A 27,416-nucleotide genomic window follows, 5' to 3' on the forward strand; every position below is an offset into this window, starting at 1 on the left:
TGTGCCCAGCCCTGTGCCGGTGAGGAGTCCAGCCCACCGTGCCTTCTGCCCGGATCCGGAGTAGTTCCCAGCCGATTCTTAACGGGGCGCAAACTCAGCGGCGTCTGGGTCCTGGTATCTTCCCACCGCGTTCTGCACTTCGTTGGAAAGTGTCAGATGGGCGATAGCTTGGACACCGGGCTCTGTCCACTTATTAGCCAGGCATCGTGGGGAGAATCATCTGATGATGAGTGGGGGGAAGCATCGTGAAAGCTGTTAGCGCCAGGCTAGGGAAAGACGTGAGGTGGCTGCACCCCCGTTCTCCTTGCGCCAGCTTTGAGGCACCGTCGCATGCCCTGCGCTCTCCCCGAATGTCAAGTGCACCAGCTTCCAAGCCCTCCTCGGGGCGGGCCCTCGGGCGGCTCTGAATCGAAGGCTGCGGAGGATTCCAGTGCAAACTCTGGGCTCTCCTCCCCGCCCAGGAGCTCCTTCCCAAGGACTCGCCAAACACACACCTTGAACCCCGCGCCAGAGCGCAGTTCAGAGCGCGGCCCGGAACTGCAGCTCCACGGGGCGGGCCCAGGCCGGGGGTCGCGCATCTCCAGCCGGTGACTCAGGGCCGCTCGGTCCCGGGGTGAGTCTGGGTAGGCGGGACCGAGCAGGGCCGCGCGGGGGCAGCCGCCGGGCGCTCGGTGCCCTGGGCGCTGGGAGCCAAGGCTGGCTCTGGCCCGTCGCCATTCCGCCGCGGGCGTCGGTCTCGGCTGGGGCCCCGGGCACCAGAGGCAGGCCCGCGCGCTCCTCTCCCGGTGCGCAGCGGCCGGCAGCGGCTGGAGCGCAGGGCGGGCTGTGCGCGTGAATGAATGGGCGCCCGGGGGACGCGCGCGCTCGGGGCTGAAGGGCATTAGGACCGTGAGGATCGCTCGGCGATCCTGTCTCTCCCTATCACCCCCACCCCCCCACCTCGCTCCTTTTTCTGCTCTGCAGGACTGAGCAGCCAGGCGCGAGCGCAAACAAACAGCTGGGGCTGCGAGCGCCCCCGCCCCGGCCCGGAGAGCAGCCGGCCCGGCCCCCAGCCGGGGCGCCCGTCCGCCCACCATGAGGAAAATCCGCGCCAATGCTATCGCCATCCTGACCGTAGCCTGGATCCTGGGCACTTTCTACTACTTATGGCAGGACAACCGAGCCCACGCAGCATCCTCCGGCGGCCGGGGCGCGCCGAGGGCCGGCGGGAGGCCGGAGCAGCTCCGCGAGGACCGCACCATCCCGCTCATTGTGAGTCCGCCCGGTGCGCCGCGCGGCCGGCCGGGGAGCCGCGGCGCGCGTCCTGCCCCCGCGCGGCAGCCGAGGGCGCGGGGCCCGGCCGGGGGCTGAGTGCCCGCCGCGCCGGGCCGGCTTTGTATATGTTGGAGCATTCCAGCTCGTTGTTATGGCAACCTCGGCCCGGCTGGCGGGACCGGGGTGCGCGGATGAGGGGAGGGTGACAGCGGGTGGGGGCTGGGAGAAAGTGCTGCAAGTTTGGTGGGCCCGGCGTGCGCGCGCGACGGGGAACGTGGCGGCTCTCCCCGCAAGGCGCCGCCGGCCCGGGGGTTGGGGGGCTGCGGGCTCCTCCGCCGCGCGGGCTGGCGGCTCCTGGACCTTGAGCGCAGCAGGCAGGCGTTGGGAGCGGCGCGCAGCCGAGCGCGTAGGTGGAGGTGCGCGCCCCCTCTCCAGCCTCCTGGGGGCAAAGGACGTCGGTGGCGGCGTGGAGAGGGGAGGGTTGCTAGGCGTTGCTCCTGCCTTCGCGCCCCGTTCTCAGCCCGCGTCAACTTGAACCGGTTTCTCCGCACTGACACCCTGCGGTGTTCTCTGAGTGGGGGGGTGGGGTGGGGGAAGGTCTGGTCTGCGCCCCTCACCCCAACGTTAGGATCCCCCACCCCCCACCCTCACCCCCTGCACGGACCAGAGGGCAGTATGGGTCCGCGCCCCGGCTGGGTCATTCCCTAGCTTGAGGTCAGCCCGCGTCATCTAAGCCCCGCCGTGGAAACAAAGGCGGTGTGGCCCGCCGGGCGCCTCAGCGGAGCTGCGGGGGTCGTCGGAGCCCTGGGGTCCCCGGCGGGGGCGTGCGGAGCCCCAGCCGTCCTGCAGGGGGCGTTCCTGGCTCCGCCTTCGCCCCAGTGACAGCTCTGTGTGGCCGAGCAGGGGCACCTGTTGAGGCTGGAGGCTCTGGGACCCGCTGGGAGCGCGCTCCTTCGGACGCGATCTGCCGACCGCTGCGCGTGGTGGGCGAGAGCTCTGCGTGACCCTCGGGACGGCCTGCCGAGTGGTGGCCGCTGGGCCCGACGGGCACTAGGAGGACACGGTGCGCGGGGGCGGGGGCGGGGGCGGTACTGGCTCCTCAGGAGGCGCCAGGTCGAGAGGTACTTGTCCACAGGCGGCTGTACCCTGCAAGAATACGGGGAGGGTCCGTGTGGACGCGCCCTCAGGGCCTCCTCGTGCCCCAGATGCCTTATGACTTCTGAGCTTAGCTCGAGGGGCTCTGGGGGTTGTGGGTTTTGTCCTAGATCCGTGTGGCCCGCTCTCTGGAGCCAGCCCGGTTGGGTGGAGTAGTCCCTCTGCCCCGTGCTGGAGACACTGTTCCGGAAGCACTCGTGGATGTTTGCACAGAGAGACAGAGCAGGGGAAGCCTGCTGCAGCTGGAAGCCCGGAGTGAGATGAGAGAGCTGCTGGACAGGCCGGAGCTGGATCCCAGCCCTGCAGCCCCCATGCTTACCTCTGGAGAGGACCAGGCGTGCTGGCAGGGAGGCCACCCAGGAGCTGGCAAGGGAGCCGAGGGCTGGCCAGATCCCCCGTCCTGTCCCATGTGTGAGGTGGGGAGAGGCTCCGAGCTGGAAGGGGAGGAGGTGGAGGGGAGGGAAGAGGGTAAGGAAGCTCTGCTTCAGATCCCTGGGTCCTGAGCTTGCTGCTGCACCTCCGCCCTGCTCCTCCCAGCGCCCTGCCAGATGGGAGATGAGTGGGGAAGGCACTGGCTGTGCGAGCCCTGGAGTGGTACAGGGGGCACTGTTGGGCTTAAAGGATGGCAGCGGGAGGCCGTGGAGTGCCAGCGAAATCCTCATCCCAGCAGGAACTGACTTGCTGTGGAGGAGACGGGACTGCTAAGTTTAAGATGAGATACCTGGCAGCCAGGAGGTGGAGGTGCAGGAGGAAAGGGAGTCCTGGGGGGCCTCAGAGCCCCCTCCGGCTTCTCAGGCCGGCTGCCTCTCTGTCCTGAAGCTTTGGCTCTGGGTGTCTGTTCCAGCAGCCCTGGTCCCTCTGCACCTGCCCCGCCACACCCTGCCTCTGGCACTGCCTTGCGCTGTGTTGCTGTCTCAGTTATTTCACTTCAGTGTGGTCCTCAGTAGGACCCAAGCAATACACGCACTGACTCTGCTGGAAGCGCCTCGAAGCCCCGCGTTGGTGCACACAGCACAACTTCAGCACTCCCTAAAGCCCTGAAGGTCCAAGCTGCCTACATAGCCACTTCGTATGTTTTGCTAATGTTTACTTATTTGAGAGGCAGAGAGACCCAAGGGTGTGAGCTCTCCTCTGCTGGTTTACTCTCCAGATGGCCAGGACAGCCCCCCTGGCTGGGGCTGAAGCCCGGAGCTGAGAACTCAGTTCAGGTCTCCTCCCTGGGTAGCAGGAACCTAATCACTTGTGCATCACTGGTGCCTCCCGAGGTCTGCATTAGGAGGAAGCTGGAGTCGCAAGTGAAGCTGCGTGTCAGACGCAGGAACTCCCAAATGGGGCACGGACTTCTTAGTTGGCGTCGTAAGCACTACGCCAAATGCCTGCCCCTCCCCCTGAATTATCCTATTTCATTGCCAACTCTCACTTGACTGAGGAGGTAGGGGGATGCATGTTCCAGCACCTCCAGGAATTGACCCTTTGCTCAAATTCAATGAAGCCAGCACAACGACGGATTCGCTTTTTCTCTGACATTTGTGACAACCACGCGCTGTCCTTGCCTTCCCAAAAACAATTCTCTGTCCGGATGAGCCAGGGCGCTGCGTGTGGATTTTCAGATTCTTAGAGAATGATGTGGCCAGCCGTGCTGTCAGAGGCTGAGCAAATTCAGACAAGCGTCATCGTCACTTCCCTGGGGAATCAGAGAGAGAGCTGAGCTGGGAGAGGGAGGGCCCGCAGGAGAGCCTGGACCAGGAGGCGGCTCTGCCTGTACAATCTCTTGGCTATTTGAAGCAGCCAAGTTGCTTCTGGACCTTGCAGATGCTTGTTTGGCATTGTAGGGTGTCGGCATGGCAACCGTCTGGGCCAGACTTCACAGGGAGGTCTTGATTTGTAATATTCTGTCCTGCTGTCAACCCATGTGTTGCGGGATCTGCACAACTAAAGGGAGAGACTGATTTCATCTCTATACGGCTGCTTGCAACGTGGCAAGGTCTGTGATTTTTTTCCACGCTGCGCGTTGTGAGCAAGACCGTGCATTTGGGGACCTCCCCTTGAGTTTACACGGATGTACGCTGGCACAGGGCAGAGCTCATGCGGGACACAGAGCAGACGTGGCTGCCCTTGGGGTCTCCCACTTGGGGGGAACATTTGCGGTTGTTCTGGTTTGGGACTCAGGTTCTGCCCATGCTGGCTCTCTGACAGGCATGGGTGGGAGGCTAAGGTCATACATGGAATTTCACTGCTGTCTTTTTAAAAGCTTACCCGTTGTGAGTGTTTCCAGCATGGGTGTACTCACTGTGACAAGAGTCTCCTATTTAGACAGATTTTGCCAAGAGTTTTCCTAAACTGGAGTTTTTTGTTTGTTTTAAAGATGTAGTCATTTATTTGTAAGGCAGAGTTACAGACAGAGAGAGGGATCTTCCATTCGCTGGTTCACTGTCTAAATAGCCCTTATGGTCTGGGCTGGACTGACCCGAAGCCAGGAGCCAGGAGCTTCCCCCCTGGCCTCCCATGCGGATGCAGGGGCTCAGGCACTTGGGCCATCTTCCACTGTCTTCCCAGGCCTTCAGCAGAGAGCTGGATCAGGAGAGGAGTAGCCGGGACTCAAACCGGTACCCATATGGGATGCCCCCTCTTTTGTTTTTTAAAGATGTACTTATTTATTTGAAGGGCAGAGTTACAGAAAGAGAGGGAGAAACAGAAAGAGATCTTTCATTTGCTGATTCCCTCCTGCAGATGGCTGCAAAAGTCAGGAGCTTCTTCTGGGTCTCCTGTGTGGGTAGCAGGAGCCCTAGGACTTGGGCCATCGTACACTGGTTTCCCAGGCTCAGCAGGGAGCTGGATTGGAAGTGGAGTGTACTGGACTTGAACTGGTGCTCATATGGGATGCTGCTGTTGCAGGCGGTAGTTTAACCAGTGCGCCACAACGCTGGCCCCTAAAATAGAGTTTTGTTTTTATCCTGAAGTTGGGATACTGCTGAGTAACCCTGGGCCAAATACCTGACATCTCAGGACCTTGGTTATTGTATGTGTTACATTTACGTAAATATTTGCAAGGATTCTGGCACTTTCCTCTCCAGGAGGTGATTGAGTTCTCCTGGGGGTGCGGTTGATGCCAGTGGAGGCCTGGCCCCGGCAGGGCGAGGTCTCGCAGGCAGCCGCAGGCTTGCTGGATGCCCGCTGCCCTGGCAGACAGGGACAGCCGCTGGCTCCTGTGGCGCTGTTCTCTGAGAGCAGAGGTTTCAATAAGATCTGGATGAGTTTATATTTTATTTATAATGTGTGCGTTTGGGAGCTGAGGGAATATGATTTGCCTAAGTGACAGAAAATGATTGTGTATTTAATTTGGGTGCCTCATGCGAGAGAATCAGTGGGGAGGGGAAGCACAGACACCCACAATCCCTTGGCCAAAAGGTTCAGGTGTCAAGGCCCCAGTAGCTGCCACAGGGGTCTGTCCCTAGACTGTGTTGGGACCTGCCTGTGAGACATGGGGACAGCCCAGCAGCACCCAAGGCTGGGGGGGGCACCCTGGTAGCCCAAGGGTCTTCTTCCTGGTAGGCCCGAGGCCCAGGGACACAGGAGAAGTTTCGGGGTGCTGCTCATTCTCCTGGCAGGTGCTTTATGCCTTGGCTGTCCCAGCAGCTCCTCACCCTGCTCTGAGAGCTTTGGGAGCAGGACAAGCCTGTCTGGTGCTGATGTTTGTCAAACGAAGGAAGTCCTTGGGCCTGGAAGTGCCAGGAGAGCAAGGGCACCCTGGTGGGTAGCAAAGCCAGGCTGAGTGGCCCAGGGACTGGCTTGCTGTGGTGGAAGAAAGGGCCCTGCGGGCAGAGGGGAGCCTCTGGCCCACTGCTCATCACACTTGGACAGCAGGACAAAGGCCCAAGGAGGCTGAGTGGACTGTGAGCCCTGGAAGCTTGGCCTTAACCTGGGTTCACTCCAGCAGTGTGCTTGCAGACCGTGGGCCGTCAGTCCCCTCTGGAAATGGTGTCAAGTGGCTTAGTCTCTTTCCTCTGAACACTGTGGCCTTTGATCTGGACCTGCCTGTCCTCCGGCCTCGCTGTCCACTCTGTATTTTATTGATGGGGGCCACATTCATTGGGCACTTAGAGTCTGGATTGGTTGTTTCTCCACCTCTGCCTCCTTAAATCCCCTCAACTGCTGATGAGTTAGGTCCCATCATTAAGTCTGGGTAAACAGGCTAACCCATGGCCTGACATCTCGTGAGTGCATTTTTTTAATTAAAGATTTTATTTATTTATTTGAGAGGTAGAGTTACAACAGAGAGAGGGAGGGACAGAGAGAAGGGTCTTCCATCTGCTGGTTTACTCCCCAAATGGCCACAAATGGCCAATCCGAAGCTAGGAGCCAGGTGCTTCTTCCAGGTCTCCCATGAGGTTGCAGGGGCCCAAGGACTTGGGCCATCTTCTACGGCTTTCTCAGGCCATAGCAGAGAGCTGGATCAGAAGAGGAGCAGCTGGGACTCAAACTGGTGCCCATATGGGATGCCGGTGCCACAGGCAGAGGCTTAGCCTACTACGCCATAGAGCCAGCCCCTAGAGAGTGCATTTGAAACTAGGTGTTTTGCCTCTAAATCCCATGCTCGGCTGTTCTTCCCCTGGAGCATGATGGGAGTGAGATCCCTGTCGGATGAACAGGCGGCCCTCTGTCTCCTCAGGTTCTGTGCACACAGATTCAATCAAGCCCAGCTTGAAAGTATGGGGGGAGGGACTGCATCTGTACTGAGAACATACAGACTTCTCTCCTAGTTTTTATTCCCCAAGCAATACAGCACAACAACTATTTACATAGCATTTACATTGCGCTGAGTATTATCAGTAATCCAGAGATGAGTTAGCATATATGGGAGGATGTGCGGGCTGCGTGGAGATGGTATGGCATTGTGTAGAAGGGCGTGAGCATCCTGGATGTGGGACTAGAGGAGCATCCGGAACCCGTGCGCCTCAGACATCCAGGGGCGAGTGTCTCAGTGTTCTTTCCTGGAGGGCCCAGCACCTTGCTTCACATTCCCTCCCGAACGTTTCTGGGGAAAAATAGCAAAACCAGTCAACAATAGCATGTGAACAGAAGGCAAGTAGGATTATGGGAAATCACTTCTATCTGTTTTTTCCCCTGAATATTTTCTATAAGTATCTACTAACATTACAATGATAAAACCAATAAGGGCATAAAATATTGGATGACTTAAAAATCACTCTTGGCTGGCGCCACAGCTCAATAGGATAATCCTCCACCTGTGGCACTGGCACCCCGGGTTCTAGTCCTGGTCAGGGTGTCGGATTCTGTCCCGGTTGCTCCTCTTCCAGTCCAGCTCTCTGCTGTGGCCTGGGAGTGCAGTGGAGGATGGCCCAAGTGCTTGGGCCCTGCACCCCATGGGAGACCAGGAGAAGCACCTGGCTCCTGGCTTTGGATCAGCACGGTGTGCCGGCCGCAGTAGCCATTGGGGGGTGAACCAACAGAAAAGGAAGACCTTTCTCTCTGTCTCTCTCTCTCTCACTGTCCACTCTGCCTGTCCAAAAAAAAAAAAACAAAACAAAACTCTTGACTACTCAAATAGGGTTTTTTGTTTTTTTTTTTATTTAAAAGGCAAAGTGTCAAAAAGGGAGAGGAAGACAGAAAAAGAGCTCTTCCATCCGCTGGTTCACTCCCCTGAATACCAGAAGCAGCTAGGGCTGGACCACGCCGAAGCCAGGAGCCAGGAACTCCACCCCCGTGGTGGCAAGAACTCTGGTACTTGGGCCATCATTTGCTGCCTACCGGGGTGCCCAGGGTGGAAAGCAGAGCCAGGGCTCGATCCCAGGCCCTCCAATGTGGGAGGATGGGCACCCCAAGCAGCTGCTTAACCCATTGTGCCACAAGGTCCAGCCCTCACATGGAAACCTCTCAGCCGCATCTTATTCCTGTGAACCCCATCAGTGCTTAGCACTGAGCCAACAGAAAGGCAGGAGACCTACTCGGGTTACCTGTGGGGCTCCAAGGACTAGAACTGGGGCCAGTGGGTGGAGGCGGCAGGGGGAGGTTTCTTTGCAGGAGAAGGAAACTTTCTGACTTAACAGTCAACCTTGGTCCAAAGCCAATGGATCAGGGTTCGGTCCACACTCTCTGTGGTCAGATAAGCGCTTCCAGCAGCAGCAGGTAGGGGAGAGAAAAGACTCACCGTCAAGAAATAAGGCCCAATTATTTCACCGCAGGAGACCTGGCACCCTGGGAAGCCGGGCTGGAGAGGTGAGAGACGAAAGAACTCCAACTACTGCTGTGCTCTTGCCCTGCCTGTGGGGCTGCCCAGCGGGGAGGCAGCAAGGGGCCAAGTGGCAAAGCCGGAAGTGCTGGTTTCCAGCATCTTCTCCTACTCCCCAGGACTGAGCCCACAAAGGCCCCTCTGCCTGCCGGGGGCTCCTCGAGTCCAACCTTCCCATATTTCAGGTCTGTTTCCCCAGTGCAGCCCGGGTACAGCTTCCAGGTTGCCTGTCCTGTCTCTCGGGACCCCTGAGCCTTGCCTTCCTGCCCGGCGCTGGTTGGCAATGCACCTGAGCTCTCTCTTCATGGGGGAGGCTGGAGCCCAGGCCTGCCTGTTTGCCCACTGCCTTTCAGCTGCACCTGTGACCTGTAGCAGGCTAGAGGCAGTGTGGCTACCCAGAGAGCTCTGGGAACATTGCAGACCGGGCAACTGGGAATATTTTGGGTAACAGGGGCCAAGGGAAAGATCATTTCTGGTTTTTAAAGATTTATTTATTTATTTGAAAGGCAGAGTGACAAGAGAGGGAAGGAGAAAGGGGCGGGGGGAGAGAATCTTTCATCCACTGGTTTACTTTCCAAATGGCTGCAATGGCTGGGCCGGGCTGGAGCCAGGAACCTGGAACTCCATCCAGGTCTCCCATGTGGGTGCAGTGGCCCAAGCCCTTGGACCATCTTCTGCTGCTTTCCCAGGCCACAGCAGAGAGCTAGATCGTAAGTGGAGCAGCCAGGACTCGAACCGGCACCCATATGGGATATCAGCATCACAGGCGGCTTAACCTTCCACACCGTAGTGCTGGCCCTGGTGACATTTCTTGACATGAGTTACGGGATCTGCGGGGCCCCCAGCTTGGCGAGGCAGAGGTATGGGGGAGTGCCAGGATGGGGGCCGATGCTGGCTATCAGGGACACAGATGAAGGCCCAGCCCTGTCCCATACTTTCCTAGGGGAGTCACTTCTGCTCACTGGGCCGTCCGTCCCTCGTCCGTGTGACGAGGGTTGATGTAGAGCAAGGTTGGGGAACGTGTAGGATCCGCGAAATCACTGGGTCCGGCCCTGCCAAGGCAACTGCAGGCGGGACTCGGAAGACAATGAACTACAACGGGCGAGTTTTTCAGCTGATGATTGTGTATGGCCCTCGAATGATGCTATGAATGTCCAGACAGCCCTGGGCACGAAAGGCCTCCCTGCTAATGCACCTGGGAAAGCAGAGGAAGATGGCCCAAGTGCTTGGGCTCTTGCACCCATGTGGGAGATGCAGGTGAAGCTCCTGGGTCCTGGCTTCTTCCTGGTCCAGCCCTGGCCATGGTGGCCATGGTGGCCATTTGAGGAGCGAACCTGCGTATGGAAGAACTCTCTGTCTCTCTCTGTCTCTGTCCCTCCTTCTCTTTCTCTCTGTAACTCTGCCTTTCAAATAAATAAAATAAGTCTTAAAAAAGAAAGAGAAAGAATGAAAGAAGGAGAATAAGGCCAGAGGGGGAGGCAGGCAAAAACCCAGGTCACTGTGTCCAGAGAGGCTGGAAACCCTCCTCCCAAGGACGGCACCGGCCCCTCTGCTCCTGTCCCTGGAACACGGACAGGGCAGGGCTGGTCTAGAAGCTGGCGGCTCCGTGAGCATGTCGGGGATAACGGACCTGCCTGCGGCCGCAGCTCCAGGCAACCTCCTCACTTCTCAGCAGTCCCAGAGGGCCAGAAGGCCCCCCAGAGACCCCCGGCAGAGGATTAACAGTCCTGACACAGTGGCTCCGAGAGCAGGCGGGCAGTGGCCCCCAGGCCACAGCCTGGGCACAGACACCGCTTTGAGAAGTCAGCAGAAGTCGTCGGGAGTTTGATCATCTCCTAGCAACCTTCAGCATGTCCTAGGTTACACATGCAAGAGATTAGATGAGCAAGCTAGGAGCTGCGGACACACTGAGAAGTGACAGCTGACAGCAAAGGGGCAGCCACGCCCTGGGTGGAACACTGAGGACAGCTTGCTCTCCTACCCTTGACCCTTACTTACTGAGCACCTGCTGTGTGCCGGCAGCCTTGTAAGAGACAACAGGCACATTCTCTAGATCAACATTATGCACGAGGTAGTGGCAGACACCATGGAAATAAACTAAAGCAACAGAAGGGGGCAGAGGGAGGGGCGTGGGATGGCCAGGGAAAGCGGCACTTGGACTGAGGCATGAAGGCAAAGGGTGAGTAGGGAGAGTGTTCAGGCAGCCGAGGCCAAGGGCCCTGGCGGGCGTGTGCCTGCGGCGCTTGGCTGGGGCAGCCTGAGCCAGCAGGAACGTGGCCAGCGGGGGCCAGCGGGGGAGGCGATGGCCAGCCTCAGGGGCTGGGGTGAGGCCGGCTGGAGAGGTGTCCCTGCATCACCAGGAAGTGACAGGTTACACTCCGCGAACCAGCCTGCCTGGGGAGTCGGGGGTCCGTGTCACTCATTGCAGAAGGTTTTCCAGCAAGACGGTCAGAGTTATTTCCAAGTGCTGGCTCTGTAGGAGGTAAACAAAAGTTCTCTGGAAAATGTTCTGTGGCTTTGAACCCTTCGTTTCCTTATAATGTGGGATCAGTGAGGTACTTGCTTGTGGGTTGTGGTGTGATGTGTGTGGTATGTGGGTGTGTGTATTGTGTATGATGTGTGCATATAGAGTGAGGTATGTGTATATATGTGGTGTGTTTGTTGTGTGTGTATATTGTGATGTGTGTGGTAGGTAAATGGGATATATGTGTTTTGTTGTGTATCACGTGCACATAAAGTGTCAGGTATGTATATATATGTGGTGTGGGGTGTTGTGTGTGTATATAGGGTATGTATGGTGTGTGTACATGGCGTGGTGTGGGGTGTGTGTGTTGTGTGGTGTGTATGGGTATATATGTGCTGTGATGTGTTTGTTGTGTATGTTATGTTGTGGGGTGTTGTGTGTTGTGTAGTATGTGTGTGTTGTGTGGTGTGTATGGAGTGTGAGTTATGTGTATATATGTGGTGTGGTGTGTGTATGTATGGGTTGTCTATGTTGTGTTGAAGGGTGTGTGTGGTTTTCTTTTTTTCTTTTCTTTTTTTTTTTTTTTTACAGGCAGATTGGACAGTGAGAGAGGGAGAGAGACAGAGAGAAAGGTCTTCCTTTTCCGTTGGTTCACCCCTCAATGGCCACTGCGGCTGGCACACCGCGCTGATCCAAAGGCAGGAGCCAGGTGCTTCTCCTGGTCTCCCATGCAGGTGCAGGGCCCAAGCACTTGGGCCATCCTCCACTGCACTCCCGGGCCACAGCAGAGCGGGACTGGAAGAGGGGCAACCAGGACAGAATCCAGTGCCCCGACCGGGACTAGAATCCGGTGTGCCGGCGCCGCAGGTGGAGGATTAGCCTATTGAGCTGCAGTGCCGGCCAAGTGTGTGTGTGTGGTTTGTAAGTGGGATGTATGTGTTGTGTGTATGGTGTGTGTATATAGAGTGTGAGGTATGTGTATACATGTGGTGTGGGGTGTTTGCTGTGGTGTGTGTATATGGGGTATTATGGTGTGTGTGTGTGTGTGTATGTGGCAATGGGTCTGTATATGATGTATGTAAATGGGGTATGTGTGGTATGTGTGTGTATGTGATATGTGAGGCGTATATGTGTTTTGTGGGTGGTGTGTGCATATGGGGTGTATGATACGTGTATGTGGTTGTATGTGGTGTATGTGGTATGGTATGTGGTGGATGTTGTGTGTGTGCTGTGTATGTAGGGGGTGTGGTGACATATGTGACATATATGGGGTGTAAACGCGATCTGATGTGTATAAGGGATTGTGCGTGTGTATGTGGTATGTTATGTGTATAGGGAGTGTGATATATATGGGGTTGTATGTGTATATGTGGTATGTTTGTTTATAGGGGATCTGGTGTATGTGTATGAGCATGCGGGGTGGTATGTGTGGTGTATATGTGGTGGTATGGCTTGTGTACAGGAGGTGTGATATATGCGTGGTGTTTATGGTGCTGCGTGGTGTGTGTGTGTATTATATGTATGATATGTATGTATGTATGTATGTGGACATGGTATGACCACGTATGTGTGTGGTGTATTGTGGTATGCATGTATATGTGTGTGGAGTGTGTGTTATGTATGTGTGTGTGGATGTGGTATGTATGTGTATGTGTGTGGTGTGTGTATTGTGTATGTGTGTGGTATGTATGTGTATTTGTGCATTCTGTGTGGTGTGCATATGCATATGTGTGGTGTATGTGGTATGTATTTGTATGTGTGTGGTGTATGTGGTATGTATGTGTATGTGTGTGTGGTATGTATGTATATGTGTGGTGTGTGGAATGTATGTGTGTGGATGCAATGTGTATGTGTGTGGTGTGTGGCATGTATGTGTATGTGGACATCACATGTATGTGTGTGGTATTGTGTGCATGTATATGGTATGATATGTATCTGCATGTGGTGTGTGGTATGTGTGTGGTGTGATGTGTGTGTGGTATGTATGTGAGTGGTATATGTGGCATGTATGTGGTATGTATGTGTGGTGCATGTGGTATGTATGTGTGTTTGGTGTGTGGTATGTATGTGTGTAGATGTCATGTGTATGTGTGTTGTATTTATGTGTATGCGTGGTGGGTGTGGTATGTATGTGTATGTGGGATGTGTGGTATGTATGTGTGTGGTATGTGTGTATGTGGATGTCATGTGTATGTGTGTGTGGTATGTATGTGTGTATGGTATGTATGTGGATGTGGATGTCATGTGTATGTGTGTCATATGTATGTGTATGTGAGGTGGGTGTGGTATGTATGTGTATGTGGTATGTGTGGTGTGTATGTGTATGTGTGTGGTGTGTGATATGTGTGTGTGGTAGGTGTGTATGTGGTATGTGTGGTATGTATGTGAGTGGTATATGTGGCATGTATGTGGTATGTATGTGTGGTGCATGTGGTATGTATGTGTGTTTGGTGTGTGGTATGTATGTGTGTAGATGTCATGTGTATGTGTGTTGTATTTATGTGTATGCGTGGTGGGTGTGGTATGTATGTGTATGTGGGATGTGTGGTATGTATGTGTGTGGTATGTGTGTATGTGGATGTCATGTGTATGTGTATGTGGTATGTATGTGTGTATGGTATGTATGTGGATGTGGATGTCATGTGTATGTGTGTCATATGTATGTGTATGTGAGGTGGGTGTGGTATGTATGTGTATGTGGTATGTGTGGTGTGTATGTGGATATGTGTGGTGTGTGATATATGTGTGTGGTATGTATGTGCATGTGGTATGTATGGTATGTATGTATGTATGGTGTGTGTGGTATGTGTGTGTGAATGTCATGTGTATGTGTGTGTGGTATGTATGTGTGGGTGGGTGTCATGTGTATGTGTGTCATATGTATGTGTATACATGGTGGGTGTGGTGTGTGTCATATGTTTGTGTATGCATGGTGGGTGTGGTATGTATGTGTATGTGGGATGTGTGGTATGTATGTGTGTGTGGTATGTGTGTATGTGGATGTCGTGTGTATGTGTGTGTGGTATGTATGTGTGTGGGATGTGTGGTATGTATGTGTGTGTGGGATGTGTGGTATGTATGTGTGGTGTGTGGTATGTGTGTATGTGGATGTCGTGTGTATGTGTGTGATATGTATGTGTGTGTGGGTGTCATGTGTATGTGTGTCATATGTATGTGTCTGTGTGGTGGGCATGGTGTGAGGATGGAGGGGGCAGAGGGGCTCTGCAGAGATGGCAGACAGAAGAGAGGGCCTCTCAGTGGTGGTAGCTGGGTACAGCTGGGCTCTGCAAGTGACGTGTTCTGGCAATGCAGTTTCTGCTCTGTAGGAGCAGACCCTGGGGCTGACGCCTTCCAGGGCCTTCCCTCGGCGGAGTGGGCGCCTGTGCCTCGCGGCTTGTTTCAGGGCCGCAGCAGGTGGAGGGCTGCCTGCCAGAGGACGGCGCTGGGCCCGGGCTGACTGAGGCTGTCTCCTGAGGCTCGGCCTGCGTCCCCCAAGCACAGGCGACACACGGTGGGGCTTCTGTGTCCCTGGCCCACTGCCCGGGCTTCATTTCTGTGACCAGTCCACCTGCTCCATCCCGGGCCCCGCCGGCCACGCCCCCTCAGATGCCGCCCGCCGGAGGTCAGATTTTCCTGCCTTTCTCTTCTCTCAGCAGCTCTGGCTTTTGGCTCCTTTAAACAGACTGCGAAGGCTTCTGATGTTTCAAGGCCTTTCATTTCAAGGGCGTCTGTCCTTGGGGTGCCACAGCCAGCGGGAGCCATGCTGCGTTCCTGAGCTGCCCAGCCGGCGGTCAGCTCCAGGGGCCTTTGCGTCTGGTGCCTGCAGGTCTGTGGTCTGAGTCTTTCCCCCTCTCTGTGGAAGTCTCACTGGGGTGGGAGATGAGGGGGTGCGTGGGAGGCTTGGGGCACTCTCCTGGGGGTGGGGCTAGGCGCCCAGCCTGAGGCTTAGCAAGGAAGCTCGTGTGATCAACTAGTGATGTCTGCCGTGGTTCCCTGCCGTGGCTGGGAGGGGCAGTGGTCAGCCCCAAATAGTTCATGAACGCAAGAGGTTCGATGAAGGGAACCAGGGCCCAGAGCCAACACCCTGCAGGGAACAGGGAAGGCATGGAAGGCTTTTAGGAGCTACCAGACAATGGGGTCGAAAGCAGAAGCTGCCCCCCTGTGGTCTTGGTGCCACTTTGTGGGGGCATGGAAACAGCAAGCTCCTTTTGCAAAAACTCTGAAATGCCTCCTCTCTGGGTGCACCCCAACATGGTCAACCCTGATTTTTTTTTAAAGATTTATTTATTTATTTGAAAGGCACAATTACATAGCGAGGTCTTCCACCTGCTGGTTCACTCCCCAAGTAGAGCTGTGCCGATCCAAAGCCAGGAGCCAGGAGCTTCTTCTGGGTCTCCCACGAGGGGCAGGGTCTCCCACCGAGATGGCGCAAGGACTTGTACCATCTTCCACTGCTTTCCCAGGCCATAGCAGAGAGCTGGGTCAGAAGTGGAGCAGCTGGGACTTGAACCGGCACCCATATGGGATCCTGGCACTGCAGGTGGCAGCTTTAACCCCTACGCCACAGAGCCGGCCCCAACCCTGATTTTGTTTCTTTGAGGGTACAGCAGAGAACCCAGCATCATCTGAATACAAGGGGGACTTCAAAGTGCTTATGAGATGCAATTAGAAGAAAGTTGAGGGGCAGGTGTTGTGGCACAGCCGGGTAAGTTACTGCTTGCAATGCCAGCATCCCATATCAGAGTGCCAGCCTGGGTCTGTCTCTTATCTGTCTCTTATCTCTCTGCCTTTCAAATAAAATAAGTAAATATTTTTAAAACAACAGGCCGGCGCCGCGGCTCACTGGGCTAATCCTCCGCCTTGCGGCGCCGGCACACTGGGTTCTAGTCCCAGTCGGGGCACCGGATTCTGTCCCCGTTGCCCCTCTTCCAGGCCAGCTCTCTGCTGTGGCCCGGGAGTGCAGTGGAGGATGGCCCAAGTACTTGGGCCCTGCACCCCATGGGAGACCAGGAGAAGCACCTGGCTCCTGGCTTCGGATCAGCGCGGTGTGCTGGCCGCAGCGCGCCGGCCACGGTGGCCATTGGAGAGTGAACCAACGGCAAAAGGAAGACCTTTTGCTCTGTCTCTCTCACTGTCCACTCTGCCTGTAAAAAAAAAAAAAAAAAAAAAACACACACACACAAAAAACAAAAACAAAAACAAAAAAAATACCCAGCCCTCAACTGTTAATTATATAAACTCTGAATACAGATGACATATTTCAGGTAAATATTTAGTATCTAAATTGAAAAATATTATAAATGTAAAATACTTAATTTCAGACTTGGTGTCCAAAAAAAGAATTTAAAACATTTCACTAGTGTTATTTTTTTTTACAAATTGAAATACTATTTTAATATATTGGGCTAAATAAAACGTATTATTTCATATATTTAATAAAAAATTGATTTCACCTGTTTCTCTTTGCTCATTCAATATGGTTATTAGAAAATGTCCAGCGACATACGTGGCTTGTATCCTATTTCCACTGGGCAGGGCTGGTGCTCCTGTTCATTCACAAGCTCTCTCTAAAGTGCTGGGGGATTGTACAGGAATACATGTGAGAGTGCTTCGGAAACTTGGGGAGGGGGTAGGTATTTAGCCTAGCAGTTACAGTATCAGTTAGGACACCCAGACTTGGATTCCATGCCTGGCTCTGGCTCCTGACGTCAGCTTACTGCTAATGTGGACTCTGGGAGGCAGCAGGTGCTGCCTCAAATAATTAAATTCCTGCTTCCCACATGGGATTCCAGGCTTGAGTTCCCCATTCTTGCCTTTGGCCCCAGCCCAGCCCAGCCCAGCCCCACCATTGTAGGCATTTGGACAGTCAATCAGTAATAGGATCTCTCTCTCTCTGCCTGTCAACCCCTACCCTCATCTCCACCAAGGTGGAAAACGGAATTGAAAGAGAAGCTTAGGGGCTGGTGTTGTTGTGGCACAATGGGTTAAACTGCTGCTTGCAATGCTGGCATCCCATATCAGAGAGCTGCTTCCAGCCCCAGATGCTCTGCTTCCAATCCAGCTCCCTGCTAATCTGCTTGGGAGGGCAGTGGAAAATAGCCTTGAATGCTCGGGCTGCTGCCGCCTCCGGGGGGAGACCCAGGTGGAATTCCTGACTCTCGGCTTCGGTCTGGCTTAGCCCTGGCTGTTTCAGCCATTTGTGCCGTGAACCAGTAGATGGAAGAATGGAAGAGCTCTCTCTCTGTCTTTCAAAAAATTGAGAGAGAGAGTGAGAGAGAGAGAGAGAACGAGCTTATTTTGGTGCAAAATTTTTTGAAATCCCAGCTGGGGCTGGCGCTGTGGCGTAGTGGGTAGTGGGTGCTGGTTCGAGACCCGGCTGCTCCACTTCTGATCCAGCTCTCTGCTACGGCCTGGAAAAGCAGTGGAAAATGGCCCAGGTCTTTGGGCCCCTGCACCCACGTGGGAGAACTGGAAGAAGCTCCTGGCTCCTGGCTTCTGATCGGCTCAGTTCTGGCCGATGCGGCCATTTGGAGAGTGAACCATCAGATGGAAGGCCTCTCTCTCTCTTTCTACCTCTCCTCTCTCTCTGTAACTCTTTCAAATAAATAAAAAAAAAATAATTAGAAAAAAATCTCAGCAGTCCCAGCACGGAGGGATCTTCAAAAGCCCAAGCTCAGGGCGCGCGCTGTGGTGTGGCAGGTAAACCCTCCGCCTGCAGTGCTGCATCCCATATGGTGCCGGTTCCAGTCCTGGGTGCTCTGCTTCAAATCCAGCTCTCTGCTAATGTGCCTGGGAAAGCAGTAGAACATGGCCCAAGTTCTTGGCCCTTGCACTCACGTGGGAGACCTGGAAGAAACTCCTGGCTTCAGAGAGGCCCAGCTCCGGCTGTTGCAGCCATCTGGGGAGTGAACCAGTAGATGGAAGACCTCTCTCTCTCTCTCTCTCTGCCTCTGCCTCTCTGTAACTCTGCCTTTCAAATAAATAAATATTTTAGGGGGCCGGCGCCATGGTGTACTAGGTTAATCCTCCACCTGTGGCGCCAGCACCCCGGGGTTCTAGTCCTGGTCGGGGCGCCGGGTTCTGGTCCCGGTTGCTCCTCTTCCAGTCCAGCTCTCTGCTGTGGCCCGGGAGTGCAGTGGAGGATGGCCCAAGTGCTTGGGCCCTGCACCCCATGGGAGACCAGGAGAAGCACCTGGCTCCTGGCTTCGGATTGGCACAGCGCTGGCTGTAGTGGCCATCTGGGGGGTGAACCAGCGGAAGGAGGGACCTTTCTCTCTGTCTCTCTCACTGTCTGTAACTCCACCTGTCAAATAAATAAAATCTCAAAAAAAAATCTTAAAAAAAAAAAGCTCATGGAAAATACATATTATGAAAAGAACATGCATGAGTTTCAAAAAAATTTTGGCACAGAAATAAGCTTCTCTTTCACCTGCATTCTTCCACGAACTTTCTGAAGTCCCCTCAGATACAGTGTGAAAAAGGCCCATCCGGGCTTACCGTGCCTTCAGTGCGAGTCTTTCTGGTCCAGCTGCTGGGAACCACTGGTTGCAAACCGGCCATCCCCTGAGGGCACAAGATACCCCGCCCAGCCTAGCCCCCTCCCACCCGCCCCAGGCCATTATTCAAATCAGGGTCAGTTTTCTTAAGGTGTCTTCTGTTTCAGAACTCCCTTCTAAGCTCTCGTTCTGATGAAAATGGGCTTTGGAGGAGGGGCAGGAGCAGGGGAGGCAGGAAGCCTTTCACTCCCCTGGAGAGTAGAGGGATTAGTTCCAGTCTGCTGCCTTTGGTGTTCCGTCTTTGTCCTGTTAGAGCCAGGATGACAAATAGGTCTCAGCGCTGATGCCAGCCCCGAGCCTATGGCAGTGGCAGCCTGGGGCACCGCGGTGAGCAGGATTCCGAAGCTGCTCCCAGGCTGAGTGGGAGAGAGGCGATGCTTGATTAACCATGCCTGTGAAGGGCTTGGAAAGGGATGTGAGAACGTGCGCCTGGCACTTGCTAATCTTGCCCGGGATGAAGTGGTCTTTTCCCGAGGGATGTTTCTGCAACGCTCTGGCCACTGTGGACGGGGCTTGCAGGGAGTCAGGGACATTGCTCGTCTCCACGGGCCGGGACCCCACCTGGGAGATGTGCAGAACCTTAGAAGCTGCTTCTCTGGGAGACTCCCGATACCCCCTCCATCTGCTCGGTGGAGGTGACTGTGACTTGGACCCGGGCAGCCTACTGGCAGCATAGGAGATGGGGGGAGCTGTAGACTAGGAGGAAGGGTGGGATCCTGGGGGCCTGGGGGAAGAGGGGAGGGCTGGCCCCTTTCCTTTGTCCCTCCCTCCTTCCCTTGTGGAGAGTATTTCCTGCTTCCTGGTTTTCTGGCTATGGCTCTGTTCAGAATGAGACATGAGCTAGTGGCTATGGGTACAAACACTGTGGCCAGAGTATGGGGATTTGTGTCCCAGGTCTGCCCCTCGCGAGCGAGCTCCTGACGCAGTCCGTGTCTCGGTTTTCCACCTGGGCAGTGGGAATCCCAGGAGTCCCCATTTCAGAGGTTTGCTGTGAAGATTAAATGAATGAATCAATTCACACATGGAGATTGCAGTTGGGCCTAACAGTGTCATAACTGGGGTTGTCTGCAATGAGAAGTCAGTATTGTTTGTTACTGTGTTTATTATAGCAAACCACCCTACAACTTAATGACTTAGAACAATGATCACATTCCTTCACTGTTTCTGTGGGTTGGAGACTTTGGGAGTGGCTTGGCCTGGGGTTTCTGGGATACAGGCACCTGTCAGTCAGGACTGTGGGCATCTAAAGGATCTAAGGTGTTTCTCTCACTCTGTGGTGGGCACCACGGTACTGGCTGTTGCCAGGGGGCCTCTGTGTGTGCGTGCTTGAGTTCCTCATGGGCTGATGGTGGCTTCCCCAGAGCATGTCATCCAGGAGGCCAAGGCCCATGTTGCAACCCCTGTTCATCCTAGCTTTGGAGGAAGGTGGCTTCTACGATGGTGTGAGGATAGATGCAAGTAGGGCCAGGGCAGAAGTGTTTCTCGGCTGCCTCGGCTGCTGGCTCCTGGCCCCCTCGCCGTCACAGCAGGCCTGGGAGCTGAGCCTCACTTTCCCCATTGCTCAGAGAAGGCACCTGACTCAGCAGAGCCCAGGTTCAACCACGGCTGCCTGGCTGCAAAGCCGAAGCCAGTTCCGATGCCACCACCTGTGGGGCACAGCTTCTGGGGAGGGGGAGGTGGATTCTTGGATCTCGGCAGGTGCCAAGGCTGTGGGAAGATGGGGGGCTGGGCGGAGTCGGGGGCTTTATGAGCTGGAAGGATGTAGGCTGGGGCAAGCCCCTTCCTGGGTTCAGCAGTGGAGGCCCTGGCGTCAGAAAAGCCTCAGGGTTGCTAACACTCCACAGAGTTCCATGCAGGGCAAATTCCTTACAATAGTAAAATAAATGAACTGGAAAATCAAAATAGACCAGTATGAATGGGGCTTCTCACCATATGATGTTGAGGGGAAAAAACCCAGTTGTATAACAAGATAGTTTGTTATGATATCACTTATTTGAATTAAAATAATACAAAAGAGGCCGGCGCTGTGGCTCACTTGGCTGATCCTCCGCCTTGAGGCGCCGGCACATCAGGTTCTAGTTCCGATTCTGTCCCGGTTGCCCCTCTTCCAGTCCAACTCTCTGCTATGGCCCGGGAGGGCAGTGGAGGATGGCCCAAGTGCTTGGGCCCTGCACCCCATGGGAGACCAGGAGAAGCACCTGGCTCCTAGCTTCGGATCAGCTCGGTGCACTGGCCGCAGCGCGCCGGCCACAGTGGCCATTGGAGGGTGAACCAACGGAAAAGGAAGACCTTTCTCTCTGTCTCTCTCTCACTGTCCGCTCTGCCTGTCAAAAAAAAAAAAAAAAAAAGAATTCCTCCCATGAGCATGCTTCAAAAAGTTTGTGGGAAATGGAGTTAAATGATAAATTCATTTTGGTGCAAAATTTTTTGAAGTGTATACATAATTTTTTTCATAATACACATATTCACGAAATGTTTGAAGATTTTACAAATGCTTGGATTTCAAAAACTTTTGCACCAAAATATGCTTATCTTTTTTTAATTTTTCTTTTTCTTTTTTTTAATTTTTCTTTTTCTTTTTTTTAAGATTTATTTATTTATTTGAAAGTCACAGTTACACAGAGAGAGAAGAGCCAGAGAGAGAGAGAGAGAGAGAGAGAGAGAAAGAGGTCTTCCATCCAATGGTCCACTCCCCAATTGGCCGCAGTGGCCAGAGGTGTGCCAGTCTGAAGCCAGGAGCTTCTTTCGGGTCTCCCACGTGGGTGCAGGGGCCCAAGGACTTGGGCTATCTTCTGCTGCTTTCCCAGGCCATTTCAGAGAGCTGGATCGGAAGTGGAGCAGCCGGGACTCAAACCAGCACCCATATGGGGTGCTTCAGGCCAGGGCTTTAACCCACTGGGCCACAGCACCGGCCCCCAAATTGTGCTGTTTTAATCATTTTTAAAAGTACAATTCAGGGGTGCTAAGGATATTTGCCTTGTTGTACAACGTCACCACCTTTGTCTCCAGCATTTTTTCATCTTCCCAAACTCAAAGCCTACTTGCATTAAGCACCAGCTCCCCACCAGCGCCTCTCACCCCTCTCCCCGGGGAACTGAGCATCCTCCTTCCGTGTCTGTGACCTTGACTGCTCTAGGCACCTCCTGTAAGTACCTCCTGTGATGGTTCCCTTCACCCAGCGTGGGGTCCTCAGTGTTCATCCGTGTTGTAGCGTGTATGGGCGTCGCCTTCCTTTCTCAGGCATCACAATATCCCGTTGTATGGACAGACCACATTTTGTTTCTCTGCACACCCATGAGCGGATGCCTGGGTTGCTCCAGCGTCTGGCTCTCTGGACAGTGCCGCTGTGAGCACGGCTGTGCAAGGGCCGGTTCAAGACTTGCCTTCAGTTCTTCTGTGTATGTGCCCAGCATGGAACTGCTGCATCACATGGCGGTTCTATGATCTCCGGAAGAACAACCATCCTGTCGTTTTGCTCTTCTTATGAATTGATTAGATAAGGAAACAGCCTCTAACATGGCTGCTGTCCCTGGTTAGTGTGCAAAGAACATCGCTCATGAGCCGGCGCCGTGGCTCACTAGGCTAATCCTCCGCCTTGCGGTGCCGGCACACCGGGTTCTAGTCCCGGTCGGGGCACCGGATTCTGTCCCGGTTGCCCCTCTTCCAGGCCAGCTCTCTGCTGTGGCCCGGGAGTGCAGTGGAGGATGGCCCAGGTGCTTGGGCCCTGCACCCCATGGGAGACCAGGAGAAGCACCTGGCTCCTGGCTTCAGATCAGCACGGTGCGCTGGCTGCAGCGCGCTGGCCGCGGTGGCCATTGGAGGGTGAACCAACGGCAAAGGAAGACCTTTCTCTCTGTCTCTCTCTCTCACTATCCACTCTGCCTGTCAAAAGAAAAAAAAAAAAAAAACCTCATGGAGGCAGCGTAACTTTTCCCAGGTCACAGAGCTGTGAGCCGAGAGGGGAGGCCAGCCCCAGTGGCAAAGCCTCTGCCTCCAGGGGCTCCCTTGATGGCCAGGCTCTGCTCAGTAGCATAGCTCTCCTTCCTGCCCTCCCCCTTGGGGCAGAAGCTGAGGACACTCTTTGGGAGCCCACCACTCCCTCCGGGTTCTCACCACACTCAGTTGTAAACACTGCCAGTGACAGCTATGACTCTCAGGAAGAGAGAGGAGTGGGCAGGTGGCAGCTTCAGTCAGCCGAGTTCAGGAGAAAAGCAGCAGGGTGGGCTGGCTGGCTATGGCTAATAGAAATGCAGGGACCTGGGGCCGGTGCTGTGGTGTAGCCGGTAAAGCCGCTGCCTGCAGTGCCGGCACCCCATGTGGGCGCTGGTTCAAGACCAGCTGCTCCACTTCCGATCCAGCTCTCTGCTATGGCCTGGGAAAGCAGCACAAGATGGCCCAGGTCCTTGGGCCCCTGCACCTGCGTGGGAGACCTGGAAGAAGCTTCTGGCTCCTGGCTTTGTATCGGCACATTGCAGCAAATTGGGGAGTGAACTAGTGGATAGAAGACCTTTCTCTCTCTCTCTCTGCCTCTCATTCTCTCTTTCAAAAAAAAAAAAAAAAAACCTTAAAAAAATTTTTAAAGGCTTTATTTATTTAAAAAAAAAAAAGAAGAAGAAGAAATGCAGGGACCTGGGCCGGTGCTGTGGCATAGTGGTGGAGCCCTGGCGGGGACCCCTAGAGTGCTGGTGTGTGTCCTGGCCATGCCACTTCCAATCCAGCTCCCTGCTAATGCGTCTGAGAGAGCAGCAGAGGATGTTCCAAGTGCTTGGACCCCTGCACCCACATGGGAGACCCGGAAGAAACTCCTGGCTCCTGGCTTCCACCTAGCCCATCCCTGGCTGTTGCTACCATTTTGGGGGTGAACCAGTGGGGGATGGGGGAAGGAGAAGGGAAGGAGGAGGGGACTTCCCAAAGCCGGGGGAAGGGGAACCTGGTGCACTGCTTGTCTCTACTCCCCACTTTCGCAGCTGCTTGAGACCGGTACAAGTCCCTCTCCTGTCTGCCTGTGGGGTCAGAGGCCACATCCCTACGGTCAGGACCCCCGGGGAGTCCTCCATCCCTGGGCGACATGAGGCGAGCCCTCATGTGACACTAGGGGCAAAGTGGCTTGCTCAAGAACACTGTCGTCACTCTCTGCATCCCAGGACACAGGACTTTCTGTGTGGCCTGAGACTGGTAGTCCACAGGCTTCTTCTGGGAAGCCCAGTCCTGCCCTCCATTCCTGCAAACACGAGGGTCAGGTGCTGGGTAGGAGCTGAGCCTGTCCACGGGGCCTGCCTAAGCCCCAGGCAACCCCAGCAACCGGCCTGTGAAAGAAACAATATCCATTCAGAAACTGCTTCCTGCTGGGAAGCCCTTGCACGGCAAAGACCAAGTGTTGGGCTGATTACTTTTCATAACCCAGTGTGTGTGTGTGTGTGTGTGTGTGTGAGTGTGTGTGAGTGTGTGAGTGTGTGTGAGCGTGTGTGTGAGTGTGTGTGTGTGAGTGAGTGTGTGAGTGTGTGTGAGCGTGTGTGTGTGAGAGTGTGTGAGTGTGTGTGAGCGTGTGTGTGAGTGTGTGTGTGTGTGTGTGTGTGTGTTGGGTGGGGTTGTCCCACAGGTCGGCGGGGGGGCTGGGCTTGTTTTCCATGTGTGCAGCAGCTCGGGTTGCATGACAGGCTTGTGAGGGGCTGCCACGCTTGTCCTCCGAGGCCACTCCTCGGTGATCCCCCTGCACAGGTCTGCTGGCACACAGCGTCGCGTGCTGCTGGATCACACAAGCCTGGGGGCAACCTGGCCTGGGTTCCGACCCCCGCTTTACGGACTCATTCTGCCCTCTGTTCACGGTGCTGCAGCTGCACTGCCCTTCTTCCCCGCACCAGCTGCTCAGGTTGTCCTGCCCTGGGCCCTTTGCACCGGCTGTTCCCTCAGCCTGGGACACCCCGCCCCTGGTCTGACCATCGTCAGCTCCTCTCCCCACACGCTTTCCAGCTCTTTCCGTTTCTCGATTGCCTTCCCCACGCTACTGCCCCCAGAAGCAGTCTTATTTATGATGTTCACTCCTGCATCACTGGAACAGCACCTGCCGTGCACCTACCTGGACCACAGGGCGAGTGACCTCTCGAATCCTCGATTTCTTCATCCACACAATGGGCATAGTTACAGCCATCACAAATGATGGGCCATCAGCGCCACTCACTGCGTTCTTCGAGGACAGGAGCAGGTCTGTCTGGCGGGGCCAGGGTCTGGATGGTACCTGGCCCTGAGAGGGCTCGCCGTGAGCGTTGACTGAATGCAAGGGAAGCTGACGTTGCTGGTGTGGCTGCTGCTGCTGGGCCAACACTCGGCCGTCTGCAGGTTGCATCACGGCCTCTCAGTGGCTGGGACGTCCGTCCGTGTGACCGCCGGGGTCACAGGGGGCCTCTTACAGGTCCTGATTCCTGGGGCAGACCAGTGAGGGGCTTGGTGTCACACAGCAGGGAGCCTTCCCAGGGTGGGAAAGATAGGATAGTGGGTCTAGATAGTCGAAGTGCCTGGGCTCAAGTCAGGGTCTCCCACTTCCTGGCTCTGGGCGACTTTCTTAACCTTTCGGTGCCTCGCTGCCGACATCACGGGGATTCGGAAGCCTTGGGGATTTACTACAGACAGTGCTGTTGAGGAGCGCCCCATGGAGGATGGCACAGCAGGTTAAACCACCGCCCTGGAGGACAAGGATGCCGGCACCCCACATCCGAGAGCTGATTTGAGTCCCGGCTATTCTGCTTCTGCTCCAGCTCCCTGCTAATGTGCCTGGGAAGGCCGTGGGAGATGGCCCAAGTGCTCGGGCCCCTGCACCCATGTGGGAGACCTGGAAGAAGGTCCTGGATCTTGGCTTTGGCCTGGCCCAACCCTAGCTGCTGCAGCCATTTAGGGAGTGAACCAGCAAATCCAAGATCTCTCTCTCTCTGTGTCTCTCATTCTCTCTGTCTCTTTCTCCATCACTCTGCCTTTCAAATAAACAAATCATTAAAAAAAGAGAGAAAGGAAAGAAAGAAAGGTGCCCAGGGCCTAGTAGGAGCTTCATTAATTTTAAAAAAATATTTATTTATTTATTTATTTGAAACTCAGAGTTACACAGAGATAGAAGGAGAGGTAGAGAGAGAGAGAGAGAGGAGAGAGAGAGAGATCTTCCATTCACTGGTTCACTCCCCAGATGGCCACAATGGCCAGAGCTGCACTGATCTGAAGCCAGGAGCCAGGAGCTTCTTCTGGGTCTCCTACATGGGTGCAGGGGCCCAAGGACTTGGGCCATCTTCTACTGCTTTCCCAGACCACAGCAGAGAGCTGGATCAGAAGTGGAGCAGCCGGATCTCAAACTGGCACCCATGTAGGATGCCGGCACTGCAGGCAGTAGCTTTATCTGCTAGCCACAGCACCGGACCCCATTTCATCAATTTTATTATTATTACTTCCCCCTTGTTTTCTCAGATTTCCTTCATTGAAAATACACAGATAGTTTTGGACTTACGTTCCAATTATGATTTTTTGGCTTTATGATAAGGCAAAAGCAATTCAGTTTCAGTAGAAAGTGTGCTTTGGATTTTCAGTTTCCATCTGTTCCCAGGCTGGCCTGTGCTCCCTCACGGCGCAGGGCAGCGGCTGTGAGTGCTGCTCCAGCCAGCCCCGTGCTTGCAAAGATGGCAGCCTGCACTCTGTAGGGCTCTGTATAGTTAAGCGAGGACGCTCCGGGTGTAAGGTGTGGTCAGCGCAGTGTGCTTGGTGTACTGGAAAGCCATCCCATTGTCAGTCAAGCAGCGTCTGTATTCATGAAGTACCTACTGTGTGTCAAGGACTGTGGCTGGTGCTGGGGAATTCAGGTGAACAAGGCATTTGGGACCCTGTCCCCAAGGTGCTTACAGAAGGGCGGGGAACAGAGGTGACAGAGGTGTGGATCAAGCCGGAGGCAGGTGCACCTGCGGAGAGGACCCAGTGCAGCCTCCCCCTCCTGGTTTGGAGAATAGATTTTTCCTTCCGATGCTCCCCGCTCCCTGCCCTACTATCTGAACCCTCTGCTGAGACTGGCATCACCCTGACTTCTCAGAGCCGCCAGGGGCTGTGAAGACCCCGGGCCTCACCCTGCACACAAACAGCCCAGCAGTCCCCCAGGAAAGGATACCTGTGTGTCAGCCACAGGGCGCAGGGAGCGCCGCTGCCACCCAGATCCCAGCGGCGGGGCGGTCCTGCCACTATCCAGACTCTCGGGGCCCCTCGTCGTGGTCAGCAAAGACGGATCAGGCGGCTCCTTCAGTAGCTGCACCTGTGGGGATCAGGGAGGAGCCCCGCAGCAGGTCAGCTCCTGGGCCGCAGCGCCGGGCGTGTGCACAGCGGGTGATGGTCTGGAGCGACTCTTCCCACACGGCTGCTCACCATGACAGACTCCCCGGAACAGAAAACTTGTCTCCTCGTTCTGGGCACAACTCGGGGCCTCCGCTGGGCTCATGCTCCCATCAAGGAGCTGCTTGTTGTGCAAAATGCTGTGACCTGTGGCTGCCCGATACCGCAAAGTCCACTTCCACAACTTGCTAACTCTGTGGGCTTCGGCAAATCACGCCTCCGTTCTGTTTCTTTGATTGCAAAATGCAGCCGATAAAAGTCCACGCCGCGTGAATAGGATTGAGCTGGGGATCAGGTGAGACTGCGTCTAAGTCGCGTAGCGTTGTGCTTGGCCTTCTTATTGCTGCTGTCATCACTGAAGAAAAACATTTTGGCTTTCCCTATT

At 54.9% G+C, this 27,416-nt stretch overlaps 1 protein-coding gene across 2 annotated transcripts in view; it reads left to right on the plus strand.

The window, feature by feature from the left end:
* Positions 1-410: 410 nt before the first annotated feature.
* Positions 411-27,416, plus strand: part of GALNT16 (polypeptide N-acetylgalactosaminyltransferase 16) — a 100,677-nt gene continuing 73,671 nt past the window's right edge. Inside the window, exons 1-2 of one of the 2 annotated variants that reach the window (XM_089322176.1) lie at positions 411-613; positions 964-1,251. In XM_089322176.1, the coding sequence (XP_089178302.1) occupies positions 1,075-1,251 (177 nt within the window). In that variant the 5' untranslated portion in view covers positions 411-613; positions 964-1,074. Of the gene's footprint in view, positions 614-689; positions 1,252-27,416 lie in introns of those variants that run through there. The other variant, XM_051826331.3, reaches the window with a different exon arrangement.

This window comes from Oryctolagus cuniculus, chromosome 20 (genome assembly GCF_051225735.1).
Source record: "Oryctolagus cuniculus isolate XC-2025 breed Fujian yellow rabbit chromosome 20, ASM5122573v1, whole genome shotgun sequence".
Taxonomy (NCBI): domain Eukaryota; kingdom Metazoa; phylum Chordata; class Mammalia; order Lagomorpha; family Leporidae; genus Oryctolagus; species Oryctolagus cuniculus.